Source organism: Psittacula echo, assembly GCF_963264785.1.
Source record: "Psittacula echo genome assembly, chromosome: 1".
Lineage (NCBI taxonomy): Eukaryota > Metazoa > Chordata > Aves > Psittaciformes > Psittacidae > Psittacula > Psittacula echo.
The window spans coordinates 136,214,668-136,231,434 of record NC_137735.1 but is presented as its reverse complement, the minus strand read 5'-3'; the positions used below and the strand labels follow the sequence as shown (position 1 = coordinate 136,231,434).

At 44.7% G+C, this 16,767-nt stretch overlaps 1 protein-coding gene across 1 annotated transcript in view; it reads right to left on the bottom strand.

Moving 5' to 3' along the window:
* The window catches only part of LHFPL3 (LHFPL tetraspan subfamily member 3), a gene marked incomplete at both ends in the record, with an annotated part of 180,102 nt that extends 164,990 nt beyond the window's left edge, over positions 1-15,112 (bottom strand). Inside the window, one exon of the mRNA XM_080610263.1 lies at positions 14,644-15,112. Within this exon, the coding sequence (XP_080466389.1) occupies positions 14,644-15,112 (469 nt within the window). The remainder of the gene's footprint in view (positions 1-14,643) is intronic.
* Positions 15,113-16,767: the final 1,655 nt, after the last annotated feature.

The following is a 16,767-nucleotide window of genomic DNA, read 5'->3' as shown; positions in this document are numbered from 1 at the left end:
GGTCAACTCTGCATATCGGGCCCTCTGTTCCTCTCAGAAGGGAATCCCCTACGACAATGTCCTTTCTTTCTTTCTTATCAGAGGCGGTCTTGAGGTGCGAAGTCGACCGCCTTTTCCTATGTGACCTTGTAGGCCGGCCTTGCATCACATCCTCACCTACCTCTCCATCAAGATCCAGGGCCTCAAACCTATTACAGAGGGGCACCTGGGGAAGCAGGGCAGGAAGGGAGGAAGGTTGCCCACGACTCCGAACTGGAACTTGCTTCCAGCCTTCATCGTCTTTTTGGTCCCTTACCTCTGTGCGACAGCTACAGGGCAGGGGCTGTCTTGGGCCATCAGGTACATCAGGTGTAATCCTGAAGGACATCTGGTTCAATTTATTTAGAAAGAAACACAGTTTGCCTATCCCAAGACTGCTCCACAATGTGAATCAAATTAAAGTAAGTTGGGACAACTGCAATATTAACTTTAGAAAGGCACTCACCAAAACTAAAACACCCTTACAGTCAGTCCCATCAATGGTCTGCGGCAGACCACTGGCCAAGGCAGGCAGTTTTAGCTGGCTGTAGAGGCACTCAGTCAACTCCAGCATCTCTGACGGCTTCTCCAGATGACAGAACAGCCATGCCACCCATGCATGTTGTCTCTTTTCAGAACAGCTCATATCCAGGGCTAGCTAGGTGCCTGAGATCAGGCTGGATTCATAACCACAGTGGGCGGGATTCAGCTCCAGACTGAGAAACCTGAATGAATGTGTTCTACAGGCAAGTTCAAGAGTAGAAGCAAGGGTTTGATTCACTTGCCAGCACGTTGGCACTTAATGCTGCTTACACTGTTTTACTGCTTATGAGATATCCATGTGTAGATGTCAGAGAACCTGTAGAAGACCTGTGTGTTTCTGGAAAAGCAGTTAGATGTCAGACAGGATCCTTGAAGCATTTTAACCATGGACACCTAGATGTAGGCAACTACTTGACGGGTCAGCTTCCACAGACTAAGATATATCCTAAGACCCTGAACACTCCTAGATTCACTGCAGAACACTTGATTGGCCTTGTCAGAGCCATGTTAAGTCTGCCAAGGTCAACGGTGATACCACCCTACTGCAGTCTGACCAGCTAAGCCAGCTCTGTAGTCAGGTATTTCACGGCATGTTCTCTGGCACATCCCTGCTGTTGTATCTATGCTTGCACAGCACCTGCTGTAACATAAAGTAAAATGGAGCTGTCTGTAGAAGCGTATTTTGCATTTGGTTCAGACATGATTTGGGAAGAAGCAACCCCAGGGAATAAAAAATATTACATCTCTGGGGAAGAGACAAAAATGCAGTTAAAATTTCCCAGTCAACCTCACTTCTGCCTTGGCACAATTCCTTCACAATACCAAACAACTAAAACTAAACAAAATGTTGTGCAATATGTTGAACTCTCAGCTATTAAATATACCATCTTAGGTTCACACAGGCACGCACTGAAGTCAGTAAGGCTAAATTTAAACCCAGATACTTGTATCTGCAGATCTGTCCCTAAGGATATAAAATCCCAAACAGATTTTTTTAAGTATGCACACTACATGCAATGTACAAGATCAAAAGTGTTTCATTTGAAGCTCAGGGTGTGCCTTATATACAGTTGTTTGATGCACCGAATACTTGTTTATCCCATTGACAAAATGCTCCCTCATCTCTCTCCCTCTCAAGCTGCCACAGAAGGCAGGAAAGAAGGCAGCAAGGACCGAGCAGGGAACTCTGCATTGCTCCATTTTCTGTCCTGCATGAGCAAGGACCACTTGATAAGCCCATTCTTTCTACAATATCCAATGCGTTCAACACAAACCTATTCACACAAACAATGAAGCATCCAGTGGCATGTCAACATGATCATCTTCAAAAAGATGAAGAGATTTTACATGTTTCTTAGCTATTTAGGAAGATCATTTACGAAGCAGCATGGCATCATAAAATAATTAGGTGCATGAAAAGGTAACAAGGGACAACTTCTCAAGAAAAGATCCTCAGCAAAACTAGATCTCAGGTTAGTTACAAAACTCATAATTTGTAAATTATTTTCCCTAAAACCTGGCATTTTTCGGTATTTTAAAGATGTATTTTTCAACTACTTTAACTTTTAAGCATCCGTAGTTAGCTGACATACATTAAATTTTCTTAAAGGAAATTAAATATCCAAGTCACATGAAAATGTTGACTACAAACTGTAAAGCACATTCCTGCAGCAGCTGTTGTTCACACAGTTTTACAATTTTGCTGGGAATTTAAGGAAAACCCTTGCTTGTTTGGTCAGAATGCCAGGCAGGAGTGGAGCCCCACTTGACAGATCTACAGATCTTAGTCACTGTCTGTTTCTAATCCTAGAAGGCACTGAGATAGGATTGATACTGTTTAAAAAAAAAGGAACAAATCGGAGTAAAATAGAAAAGAGCATTCACTCAGATGAATTAGTTCTGAGAAATGGGAAAGAGGGTAACAAGTTATGCTGTTACAAACATTCTGTAATCTCTGTCAGACATTCATCTGTTTCCAGTGTACAGCTCAGTACTTTACAAAATCTCCTCCCTTTAGAAAGCTGTTGCAGAACCTTGCTGCTCTAATAGCTAGAAACCTTCTTTAAATTTCTAGGCTGAAGTGATTTATATGCAGATAATATCCATTTGTTCTTATCCCACTGTCAACCACGAGTTTACAATTCTTAGTTTTCACTCTAGGATCCATGGGTTCATAACCTACTTCTGAGATTACTACTTCTGAGTACGCCTAACAGGCTTCAATTTGCTCTAACAATGGTACACAGCATGTACCATCATCTTTGGAAAGCTACACGTTTTCCAAACGAAAATCGAATCAAATCAAAGTGAAAATCACTGGCTTAAATGGGGTTTTTTCCCTTCCTCTTGTTTTTCATCCCTTCCATGAGTTTTTAGACAGCAATTTTATCAACCTTCCTTTTTCTATATTAAACTAACCAGGGCTTCCCTGGTTTTCTCCTTGTGAGAAATGCCACCACTCACTGGTTTTCCTTATAGCAGCTGCTACTGTCTCAGGCAGCACTGGACATTGGTGTCCAGAATCCCACAAGAAATGTCACAGTGCATCACGTAATGACACTAACATTACCCTAAATCAGCTGGAAATACTTAACAAAATACATGCAAGGATCATGTATAGCCTCTTCACAGCCACATTACACTGACATCCCGTTGCCATTCTTTGGTGAACAGATACGTCAAGGTCCTCACTTCACTCCTTGTTATCCATCCTCAGCTGCGTGGCCTTCCAGTGCACCAGTGAGTACTTACCACCACCACCTCACTCCTCAAGGCTGACAGTAGTGAAGTGGTGGCTTGGAAGTGATTGCTGGTGAGCCAGGTGATGATGCCACACTAAATGATGAATTTGATAAAATACAAATGCCTGACATGAACTAAATGCAAGCAATTGTGACTGGTGAGCCATCAGCAAGTTTGGACTATTTTAGACTCCATTTTCCTAGTATAATGACCATGAATTGCAATTTCAAGCTTTTTATTTTACTGATGTTCTAATATAACTTCACCAGTAATAGGAAGGCTAAATACTAAGACACAGCAACTAAGTAATAATTAACTTTCTTTAGCGGAACATAAAGCTACAAGGATGAATAACTTCATTTCATGGAAAGTCTAAGACTTCTCTCATGGAATTAATCTTAACACTTTGAAATTAACTCTTTTTGAAGCTACACTGAACATCTCTCAAGTAAAAACTCAATGCATAACAGTTTGATAGTGTTCAAAGATGTATTAGCCAAACTGAAGACACTGGGGGGAAATCTGATTTTGAAACACAAAGTCTGCATAAGAGAGAAGATTCATTTATGATTCTTAGGCTCACAGGTAACATTCTCCCACAATCTGTATGTGAAAAACACTTTTTGTAGCTTGTCCTATGTTTTTGATCACTTCTTCCTCTAGCCAAAGGTTGCAAACATCTTTCTTTTTCAAGGTCATTGCTAAGTCTAGTTTCAAAGCTAATTATGCTTCATGCAAATTTTTCATCCAGATTTTTTATTGTTAATTTAAACAAAGAAAATCAGAAATGAATAGTACGGCACTTTCAGTTATAGACTAGTTTAAATTAAAGGACTAAATCCCACATCACCTTAACTTCCTTGAAGAGATAATTCTGGAGCGCCTCATTTTGAGACTTTGCTACATGTTGGTTATGTAAATAGCTAAAATGAAGCAGTGCCAGGGAGTATTCCCATGTACTGAAACTCAACACTATTAAATCATTAGAATTGTCCCACAGCATGTGTCACAGGAGTGGTTTTAGTCTGTTCCAAAATAACCATCTTCCAAAATATCGCCAGGGCACAGTTTGCAAGTTAGGACATGCCAGGAATGGTTCCCAATAGGCAGTATGAGTCCGGTGACCCAGTTTTAAATGGTAAAAAGAATGTAATAGTATGGACATTGGCCAGTGTGTCAGCTGACTATACCAGAGGGTGGTTTTGGACACACTTAATTTGCAGGTACAGGCACAGACACTGCATCCCTCTGTTGGGCCCTGGCAAGCTGAGGAGATAACTTGAAACAGAAATGTCTGAGCCTAACTTTGAAGATTGTTAGTCTCCAAGAAGCACAAGATTATTTATGTAGACGTTTCAGGCTTACATGTTGTCATCTGTAATCCTGCCCCTCTGCCCTTGTGAGACCCCACTTGGAGTCCTGTGTGTAGTTCTAGTGCCCTTAACTTAAGAAGGACATGAGCAAATGCAGAGGACACCACGAGGATGATCAGAGGACTGGAGCACCTCCTGTATGAAGACAGGCTGAGAAAGTTGGGGCTGTTCAGCCTGGAGAAGAGAAGGTTACGTGGAGACCTCATAGCAGCCTTCCAGTATCTGAAGGGGGCCTACAAGGATGCCAGAGAGGGCCAATTCATCAGGGACTGTAGTGATAGGACAAGGGGTAACAGGTTTAAACTTAAACAGGGGAAGTTCAGGTTAGATATAAGGAAGAAGTTCTTTACCGTGAGGGTGATGAGGCACTGGAAGGGGTTGCCCAAAGAAGCTGTGGCTGCTCCATCTCTGGCAGTGTTCAAGGCCAGGTTGCACAGAGCCTTGGGTGACATGGTTTAGTGTGGGGTGTCCCTGCCCATGGCAGGGGGTTGGAACTAGGTGATCTTAAGGTCCTTTCCGACCCAAACAATTCTATGATTCTACGATCTGGGCTGTTGCAAAACAACACTCTCCAAGACTCCTCTTGCCCACATCAAGAGACTCTGTGTTACAAACAGCAGAGGAGCATTTGCTTTTCTGCAGCCACTCCAGAAGCCTGCTATTGCAGAGGAAGAGGCAGGTCAGACAGGAGGAAAATACACTGCTCATAGACAGCCCTCCTCTCCTTCCTGCTAAAATCTTCCCTGATCTTAAGAGACCTTGTCCTATTTTACTCACACTTCAGCTGCACATAAAGTTCATCATGACAAATAAAGTACTGCAGGGTGGAGGTTGCAGAGATACAGTCTAGCATGGCAGTACCAGCCACATTCTGGCTATGTTAATCACAGGAGATCATTCACCTTATTCAATGAACTTCTACAAGTAAGGTGCACGACTTTTGACTTTTAGCAATAAACAAAAGAACCTGACAAGGTTTCACAAGTAGAGTTTTCTAAACCTCTCAACTCAGAATATTTGACCTTGCAAGTACAGCACGTCTAGCTTTCTTCTCTATAAATTTTTCCTATCTGAAAGATAACCAGACAAATAAGTGGAATGTGTGACAATCCATCAACTGTTTGTAATAATTTATTTCAAACCATTTATTCAGCAGCTCTCTTCTTCTGATGCAGTCTCAATTACTTGATTGAATAATATTCTCCGAAATAGCACATGATGTGCTTGTGTCAAAGAGGCTCTCCACCAAGGCCATCAGCCACCTTTTAAAATCAATGAAATTCATAAATTTGCATCTCTCTTCTCAAGAAGAAAATAAAGGAACCTTTTCCCCCGGTACATGTGACCTTCTCTTTCCAAGGCCAGCTTGTTTCAAGTCTTCTGCACCTCCGAATGCCAACGTGAAGACACATAATATCTTTCTTAGAATAGACAGATCCTGAAGTCTATTATATTCCCCTTCTTAAGGATTCTAGCTGTAATTCTCTCTTAGTAATTGGGATTTGCACACTGTTCCACAGAGCAATGCATATTCCAGCTACTCATTCTGTCATGCTGCCACTGCATTTTTAACACTGCTGATAGCGACCGATGTTATCAAATTCTGAAGACTTCTCAGGCTTGTTCATTTCTTGTTTTCATTTCACCATTTCTGAGCAGAAATGTTTTTATTTTTTCCTTTGTGATGCCTCACTACTGTGACCCTGCCATTCTGCACAGCTAGATCTTGTTAGTTTTCAAATATTGAGTCCGCACTGTCTGATCACACCACAGATTTTCTGTTCTAATATGTTTGCTGTCTTTGTGTTTGCAAGATCAAAGCTAATGCTGTTTATACCACAGTGCTAAAAAAGTTCACTTCTCAAAAGGTAAAATAACCTTTGTGTTTGAAATCTAGCCTTCTTTTATTCTGTGACTTCTACTGCTGGTAATATCCACATGTTTTTCCTCTTCCTGGCTTCATTTTCCCATGTAGGAATTTTCTTTCTCAAACTTTTCGAAAGAACTCAGCAGCAGCCATATCCCTATGTGAAGCTCCTTCAGGTGCAAGAAAGCAGAGCTGCACCAACACCAGCTGCTTTCCAAATCCCACTCCCATTTCTCTTTCCCAACAGCATTCACGTTCTCAGCTCCTCACATTTCAATAGGTGATACTCTCCTCATTTACAGTCTCTCCTAGTTTCTTTGTCCCCTCTTTTCTTCCCTCCCATACATTTTTTTTATTTCCAATGAAATGGAATTCGTCCTCAAATTCCCTGGATAACTTCATGCATTTCCTTTTATACCTAACTATTCTGGTATCTTAAGTGTTTTTCAAACAGTGGACCACATCCCCCAGGATGTTCATAAAAGGCAATTGGGAGAGTTAGAATATGGTGAAATTTTTATTACACTCTAAAGCAAAATAAAATATCTCTTCTCCATTCCCAAAACACCTTTATCCTTCAAAAATAAGTTTTGCTATCAAAATCTCAAATCAATCATACAAATAAATGATATACGCTTCTTACATGATACATTTTAGCCAGGTTCCCTTGGGGATCAAGACTGATGTTGCTGTGTCATTTTGAGCCTGATGACCAATCTCAACCACATTTGACTGATACCACAAGGCTCCAAGATACTAAACTCCTGCAAGTTTTGTGAAAAAGCTGGTGCCTGGGCAAAGCAGAAAGTATCCCAAATTCCCACCAGTGGAAAGACAGGGATAGTTTATTCTTTAACAAATCTAAGTGGCAACTTGAGGACATCAAATCAACACACAAATAGCTTTCTGCCAGCTATAATACACAATGTGTCCCTGTCAGCTACACAGATGAAGAGCCTGTGAGGAGTCAGACAGTTTAGCTACTGAAGGCAAGGGATGACGGGATGCAGGAGAGGACTTTCGGTATTGTGGCCACAGGGTATTTAGGGAAAGTAATGACTTGGAGGGGGGAGTCTGGGGCACAGCATTCTTTCCTCATTTCCACTGTTCACAGGATATACCTTTTACTTTCATTTTTATAGCCAAAGCATGAAATATATGAAAATGTTTACTTCAAACAATGTCATGACACTGAAAAGGCTCCACAGCCCCATCACTTTTTTCACACACAACTCCCAGATAAAGCCTTCAGTTCTTCACCTTTCCAACCTACCCAGCTACCCTTCCAACTCACATTAGGACACGAGCACTTCCCAAACCAGTATAGCAATACTCATCTCAGCCAGCATGGCAGCAGCAGAGCAGAGGCTACCATGGGGTACTCCCAGCTCACAAATGAGGGAAGCCCTGGAGATCTCTATTAAGCCCTATGGGAAACTTTCTTCTGGATCTGAACAGAGAAAATCATATTGGCAGCATGATTTCTCCTCTGGGAAAAAGCAGCACCTGCACCAGGCCCTCCTGAATTAGGAGAGTCCTTATAGGCTGGATGAGGCAGTCAGTACACTGACAAGCACAGCACTCAGCAATTTCCCTGCTCCCTGTCTGCCTGCACAGCTCCAAGCACTCCATTTCACAAAGACGTGAAGGCAATCTGCATTTTACCATGGTCAGAGCCCCCAGTATCTCTGAGTTTTCAGAATTTTCTGCCTGGGATCTGATACCCACCACTGCTCACAGACCTCAGTCACATCACCCTGCTATGGGGTGGGGGTGTTAATGCTCTTATTAAAGTCAGCATCAATGCTGACACCCAGTTCAAAAACCTGCTCAATGTTCCTGGACTTCCCTTCCTCTCCCTTTGGCCTCCCGTGTGCCTCTCACTTTACTGCCGGGGTACATGGTGGAAACAAAAGCTGGCAGCAGCATGGGTTAAGGTCCTTTGCTTCTGGGGAGTCAGGCCATGCCTCCTAGAAAGAGGCACTCAATCTCACATAAAGACTTCAAGTGAAGAAGAAACCACTGTAAAGAAAATTAACAAATGTAACTTAACAGGTTACAAATGTATATACCTCATAGCTAATGCAAATTTGTGTAACTTCAGCTTCCAAACACAGCATTTGTCAAGTTAAGGAGCACTGCATGACTTGAAATCTCCCCCTGTAGGTCCTCATATGCCATAATCTGTCAATTTTTAATCTTCTTTTGAATAGCAAGAAAATTCATCCTTTTAGTTCTTCTGCTTTCATTTATCTAAATCAGTCCTGAAATCCTTTCTACTTTATACTTGAAAGGGAGTCTTGACAGATGTTTGACCTGGACAGAACGGGAACCACTGTGGGCAACGACAGTCCCATTTTTCACATACATACTTAGGGACCATATTAGGCTTAAATGCAGCACTGCAGTGAGAGCTCACATCAGATGCCCATCTACCACAGCTTCTAATTTCTCTTCTAAATAACAGTTTTCCATAACACGTAATTTCCATAATTCTCCCATCAGTAGGACACCTCCTACACTTTGATCCCCAGAAGTCATATTCTGCATTGGGTGTATTAAAAAATACAGGCTGTTGAAGCAAGCCCAGATTATTATGATATCCAAATCAGTCTATGGAATTAGCTATTCTTACTATAATTTATTAAACAAATTATTTCTGTGCCACCTGCAAAGTTCAGCAGCCATAAATGCATATCACCCTCCCAACTAACAGTTAGGGATACCAAGGCTACAAACAAGATCCTTGCCTGACTCCAGTATACACCCTACTCAAACACTGGCACAAGACTTCTTTTTTTTCTAGCCTTCCGGAATTTACCCCTATAGCAAGATCTAACAAACAGCAGCAACAAAGGCTCTGAGAGCATCAAGGTCAAGCCTTTTAAGACTCTTATATAAAAGTCACCTGGTCCTGCAGACTGATTTCAAGTGTAAAGGCAAACAACACAGCACACAGCTGCCATGAAGAATTTCACCTTTTCATTCTGAAACAGTTCCTTGTTTCAAATGAACTTTTAACTGTGACATCTAGTAACCTCTTTCTTAAGGCTGCTTTGGCTCCAAAGAACTAGCAACTGAGTAATATGAAACCAGTTTTTAAAACTAGTTTAAAACAGGTCCAGGGAAAACCTGGGGAATCACAGAAAGACTGGTACCTGTACCACATAAATTGGTAAGAACTATGAAAGGCAACACACAGAGTATGCCATCACATGCACAAACACGGCATGTTTGTGTGATGAAAGGAAGTGAGTAAGGTTGGACCAACACATATATTTCAAGTCATTTTCCACAAAACTCCAAAGAAGTAAAAAGTAATGCATACCATGGAAATTTTCATTAACAAAGTTTTGTTGGATTTCCAAATGACATTTGATGAATCTGTCATTCATAAGCCTTAAAAAAACTAAACTCCCAGAGGACAAAAATAAATGTCCTTGCAAGGATAAATAATTAGAAACAGATGGTAGGAAAATACTGTCAATTTTTCAAGTGGAGAGAGGTCAATGGCGGAGTCCTGCAGGGATCTGTGCTGGAACCTGGGAGCTGCTCACTTATTTATAAATGAGCTGGAAAATAGGATAAATGGTGAGGTGACAAACTTTGCTGCTGATATTCATTCAGGGTAGCTAAGATAAGGGCTGACTATGGCGAAAGACTTCACAATACTGAGTGACTAGGCAATAAAAAGGCAAATTAAAGTCAGTGTAGATAAACAAATATGAAGTAATTTCTTTGAGGGGAAAATACCTAACAAAATGATGTGCTCCAAGGTGACTATTACTACTTCAGGACTGAGACCTTAGTGTTGTAATAGATAGTTTTATGAAAACATTATTCTACTGTTTACTAACAGTGAAAAAGTGAGTATTAGAAATTACTTGGAAAGTAAAGAATGAGAGAGTATTATGCCACTGTATAAATGGCTAGTTTGTCTGTCTTGAATGCTGCATGTAGTTCTGGTCCCACTGCCTCTGAAAGGATACAGTAGACTGGACATGGCTGTAGGCAGGGCAGCAGGGATAATCACATTTATGGTAAAACCTAACAACTAAGGAATGATTAAGAAGCCAAAGATTCATCAGGTCTCAAAAGCAGATAGCTGAGGGGATACAGTGAAGGTGTAATCAGGACCAGCACAGGGAAGGTGTCTGGGAGTCCTCTGTATACAGTCTCTTCTAACACATGAGGTGGTGGGGAATCAAATGAGATGGGCAGGTTTAAAACACAAAAATTCCTACCGAATCTTCACACAACACGTATAAAGCTGTGGAACTCCTTGCTCTGGGGCACTGTAACCCCTAAAAGTTTACATGGGTTCAAAAAGTGACCAAAGTAATAAAAAAGAAATTTCAGCAAGAGCTTTTAAATGCCAGGAGTTATCTCAGAAGTCCCTGAACAGAAACGCTGGAGGAGAGAGAGTACTGAGGGCAAAATGTCCTTTTACTGCTCTGATACTTCATGGGCGCACATTACAGACCACTGCTTGACATCACAGGACTAGATGGGCCTCTGGTTTGACAAAGTACAAGGTTTTATGTTGGTGTTTCTTCAACTGTCCTCTTATTGTGGGCAGGGACTCAGGCATCTCCTGAAAAACATGTACAGGGGTTTCATTCTACTTGTCCATGGGACACCTCTATGCCTTCCTTTTGCTTTCTCTGCTTTTCTATTTACTGTAACTTGCAATGTCCTAGTAAAGGAAATAAGTAATGATAAATGTCTGAAAATGAAAAAAATCACAATGACAGAACTGAAACCTTTATTTAACTTACAAAAGGAATAAATCTCAAGCAATATCTTTATTTGTGAGGTTTCTTGCAAACTAGATGTAGGGCAGTAAAGAGCAATAATACCTCATTTCTAATGCTGTCACCAAGTGTTTGTGTTCATGCAGCTGCTCAGATCAGGTAAGTGTTCATACATATCATTTTGAACTGAGGAAGGGGAGGCTAGGGGATGGAGAACAAGACTGCCAACACTACCCCTCAAGATACAAAGTGCACCCTTACAGCATTATGCACAAGGACCAAGAAAAGCAGCCTAAGCCATGGCAAAATCATAAGGGAGTCTAATGTATGCTGGCCTTACATACACAAAGGAAATAGCTTTTTTTCTGAGGATTTTTCTGCTTAATCATGTCATAGACATGATTAGACAGCAACAAAGATTGAAAATGCATGTGTCCGAGATACTGTTCATAATTTCCTTATTTAAAAAACACCTCTTCAAAACAAGAGCTGTATCATGCTGACAATTTATAATGACTCATGCAGGACAGAATGTGATCAAAGCCTTTTTGAAAAGAAATTAGTTCCTAAGCTTTTATTTGCAATCTTAAACCAAGCACGATCCCACAGCGAAAAACTGCTTATACGGAGATTTAAATCACATCAATCTGAAGTATTCTTATATGATCTAACAGAATGCTAACACTACTAATAATAAGCAAAATCAAAGCTATACTAACATACTTGTTTATTTTACAACTTCAAGTTCACAGAACTGAACACAGATCTATATGCATATGTAGATGACATTACTATATTGTTATCTATGAGATAAGCATCTTAAGCTTATTACTTAATACACTAAGAACAGTAAAATAATAACGGATGTAGGTCATATAGCTCTTAGAAAAGGTGTCAGAACTCATTATAACTCTCCTGCCCTGCACAGTCTATTCTAAGTTTTCCTTCTGTCCCACCACCTTTGCTTTCTTCTTCAAAGGATGCAACCCAAACCAACATGGATTTTCTGATAGCTTTTTCTTCCTTTGAGGAAACGTGGGGTTTTTTGGCTAGTACAGAAATGAAGAGTCAGGTAAATGCTGAATTAAGGTACAACATTCAGTAAACAACGAAGTCAGCCTCTTTCAACACCCAATGTTGCTCCAGTTCTTGCAGGGCATTCATGTACAAACCAGAAAAGATAGCCAGTAACCACTTGGCTATACATGTATTCCCCTAATATTTTAATTTTGGAGGTAAGCAGCCTGAAAAGTGATTCCTTCCTGATGTAAAACTCTTTTGTTGACTTTTAATATCAACAGTGCATCCACCAGCTTTGGAGATGACAAAAATTCTGTGTTATTTTGCCTGAAAACATATCTTCAGTGTCACACCTGCACACATGCAGCATGGTGTGGACTGGCTGGGCTCCTGTAGATCAGCTGCATGCAATGGTTTCTAAACATTATTCTTCACCCGTGCAGAAATGCAGTAAAGGAATCTGGTTCATTTTTATCTACCTTGCATGTCTGTTGGCATGAAGCAGTGGAACCATATAAATAAAACACCATTATCTCTGATGTTGGAAGGTGTAAGGGATTTGGAAATTGCGTTGTTCCACTGCATTCTGGACATGAACAAACCAGGCTGAGGATACACCAAACCAGTGAATATTCATGCCACTTTTAACCAGCAGAGCCATAAGGAGAGGAAACAGCTGAAAGCAGAAGTCCTTAATGGAGCAGAGAAGACATCAGTGGTGCAAACATGGAAGAGTTTACTCTGCCTGGAGCCAAGTGACAGGACAGCGTACAATGAATAAGACCATATCAGAATGCATGTTACTCAGCAGACAAAATAGCCACCAGTACCAAAGAGAATTCCCAATGCAGAGATGAAGAGCCCAAAGCTACTATTGCTGGAGTCAGGGAAAAATCTATCAACCTCAGGTGACTGCAGATCAACTCCCAAGTGATAAAGAAAGAAACCATATAGAAACTTAAGTGACAGAAACAGCATGAAATTATATGTAACACACTTAAAAACAGCATCACAGAGAAAAGCAGTTAAAGCTGTTTCATACAAACCAGAAATTTCCACTGAGCCTCATGGACTAGGTGGCAAACTGAAGAACACCGAAGATGCTCAGCAAACAACTCAGAAGAATTATTGCTCAGAAACTGAAATGAATGTAGATCAATTAAGGGGACTGAAAAAGTGATTGTGAGACTATTTAGGAGACATTTTTCTCTGTTTCCCAAATAGCTTGTTTTTGCAAAGCCAAAACTTCTCAATTTCAGGGTTTTATCATGAGGACAAGTAGAAGGTATGATTTGATTTTAGACTTTTTTTTTTCTCAAATTACTGAAGAATTAATATTTTCTATCACACTACAGCTGATTTTATTACTATCTCAAGTCTACAGACGGTTCTTTTCTCCTCCTCTGTCTCCCAGCTGCACACAAATCACCAGTTCTGTACTAACTCGGAGGGAAAGCTGTGTTGGAAATGCAAAAAGGGATGTCCTGGTGTTCTCCCTCTTCCTTATCATCAGCTTCCCCCAGGGAGACACTGGATGCGATGGGGAAAGGCAAATGAAATCAGGAAACCTCTGAGTCAAAACCAGAAACTGAAATGAATTTTGTTTTCTTTAAACTCCTAACGTACAGATGAAAAAATTGCCTGTCAACTGGGGGAACAGACCCCAGCCAAAACTCATGCATGTAACATCCAATGACCTCACCTGCCCTTCCAGTTGGCCAGCAAAAGACCTCTCCATGCCCTCCCATTGAACCGAAGTGGGTTCTGCCTTGACCAGGTGGAAACCTGGGCTCAGCACTAACCTTCAACAGGCTGGCAATTGCCTTCACCCACCATCACCTGCTCGGAGCGTCCCCACGGCCCCCACTGCCATTTTCTCCTCACCTTTAAGCTCCATCCCAAGCGCTGGAGGACAGCCTGGGACTGCCGCTGCCCGCCAGCCCTTCCTGGAGCCTTTTGGTGCTCACGGGTCGGTTGGCAGGCCGAAACCGGACAGTTTCTCCGGGCACCCCGGCTCCTCGGGGGCTGAGGGATGAGCCTGACCGTGGCCCACGCCCGATACCCCCGCGGGTGGGTGGGGGCGGGGACCGGCACCGCTCCTCAACGCCGCTGATGCTCCCCGCTCCCCCCCGAGCATCACCGCCCCGGCGGGGCACCCGGGAACGCGCCTCCCGCCCTGCCGCTCCCCCTGTCCCCTGCCGGCGCGGGCGTCCGCAAGTTTCCCCAGCGCCGCCTGTATCCCCGTGGGGCCAGGCTGGGCAGAGCCGGGCAGGGCAGGGCAGAGCGGCACGGAGCCCCCCTCCACGAAGCCGCTGCCTCCACTCACCCGAGGTCAGCTGCATCCAGGCACAGATCTTGTAGACGGTGGCTGTGTTGCAGAAGAAGAAGAGGATGAAGCAGACGATGCAGGCGATGATGAGCATCATAGAGAGCCCGATGAAGAAGGAAGCGGCTTTGAAGGCTCCCGAGGGCAGGCTGGAGAAGTCCGTGAAGCTGCCCCGGCAGGTGAGTTCCCGGCTGAAGCCGTTGCCGATGCAGTAGTGGAAGAGCCCGAAGTAGCCCGCCTGCGGGGTGTCCACGCCGTCCCCGATCCAGTAGGGCTGGATGAAGCACACCACGTTGACGATGGCAAAGCAGATGGTGAAGATGGCCCAGAGCACGCCGATGGCCCGCGAGTTCCGCACGTAGTTGGTGTGGTAGATCTTGGCCGCCTCCTGAGCTGGGAGCATCCCCGCTGCTGCCGCTCCTGACGAGCCTGCTCCTGTCGCCGCCGTCCCTGCAGCTGCTCCGGGCATCCTCACCGAGAAGATCCCCCCTCCCCTTCCTCCTCCTCCTCCTCCTCTCCTCCTCCTTCTCCTCCTCCCCGCTGCCTCCGCTCTACGCGACGCTCTCCGCCGCTGGGTGCGAGAGCCAGCGAGCCCCTCCGCCGGGCTTCAGCGGCTCCGCGCCAGCAGCAGCACCGGCAGCGGCAGCACCACCACGGCCCGCCGCCGCCTATCGGGGCGCAGCGCTGCCGGCCACCGCGCACCGCCCGCCCCGCAGCCCGCCCTCCTGCCGCCGCCCGCGGCTCCGCGCCGAGCGACAGCCGCCACAGCGGCAGCTGCGGGGCCGCCGCGAGCAGCAACGCAGGGGTGAGGGGGGCACGGCTGAGGCGCCGTCCCTGAGGAGAGGAAGGGGCGAGGGGCGGGAAAGGCGAGCCCGTGGCGGCGGGATTGCTGCAGCCGTGGCCTCCCCTCAGCCCATCGGCCGGCGGGCTCCCGGCTCGGGCAGCGGCTGGGCGGTGGAGCTGGTCCCGGCGCTGCGCATGCTGTGTGTCCTGGGAGGCAGTGTTCACGCAGCGCATTCTCAAGTTTAAAACCTGTGTGTGTGGTTTTCTGTTCCCTCACAAAACAGCGACCCGTCCTCAGCCGGGGGCTGCTTCTGCTGCCCGCGCTGAGCAGCGCCTCCTGCCCCGGGCCATGAGAATCTTGTCTTTGCTGAAGCAAACCGCGCGGGGGCAAAGTCCTGAGCCTGGGGAGCAGAAATCTTCAGGGGCTGCTCCTCACCTCAGGAGGTGGGATGGCGGCCATGGAGAAGACCACCATGAGGCTCTTGTTGAGGGTGCGTGAGGTGGCACTGGTGGAGAACGGCAGCTCCGCTCCAGCCCAGTGACTTTGGCCTCCTGGCACTCGACGCGGTGAGCGTTTTGGCATGCAGCAGTGATTAGCATATATTAATGAGCAATTAGCATCTGGTAATAATAATTCCTATGCCAGTGACACTTGGATTTGCAGTCCCCGACCTATGCGCTGAGACTGAGTTAACAGGGGTAATCGGTGGCACATACACACAGTGCTCTCAGGCTTGTCCTCACCCGGAATGGAGCAGAGGGAGGTTCCGGAGAGCGAGCAGCCACGTCGGCCGCAGCAGGCTCTGCTCGGTGCCGGCAGAGGGCTGCACTCAATTGAATATTAGTGCTCGTCAGGGGCTGCGAGGAGGGAGATTCCTGTGGAAACCACTATCGAAAATAAAATTCCATCTATTTCTCACCAAGTTGGATTTCTGCCAAAAACCAGGCACAGCCCAACGCGGCGAGCCCTCCCCTAGTGCACCGCAGAGGGGCTAGGAAGGGGCAGCACCCGACAACAGGTTTTGGGACCCCATACTCATATCTGGAACAGAGTCAGAGCTTTGAAAGCAGCTGCTGAAGGGTGGGAGCGCAAGGGAGCTGCCTCGGTCCAGCGATGTGGTTACTGCCCCGCATGTGAGAACGCTCCCCTCTTGGAGGGCAGTACGGTGGCACACATGGCATGGGCTTGCTCGGGCACAGGGAGTGAGGGCACTGTGTGCCCCCAGTACTCACATTTGCCTCACTTTCTTAGGGAGGTGGGTCCAAGCGTGCAAACTACAGCTAAAATTCCTGGAGATCTGGCACCCACCAAGTGTGCTTTGTCCATTGCTGACAGAGGTG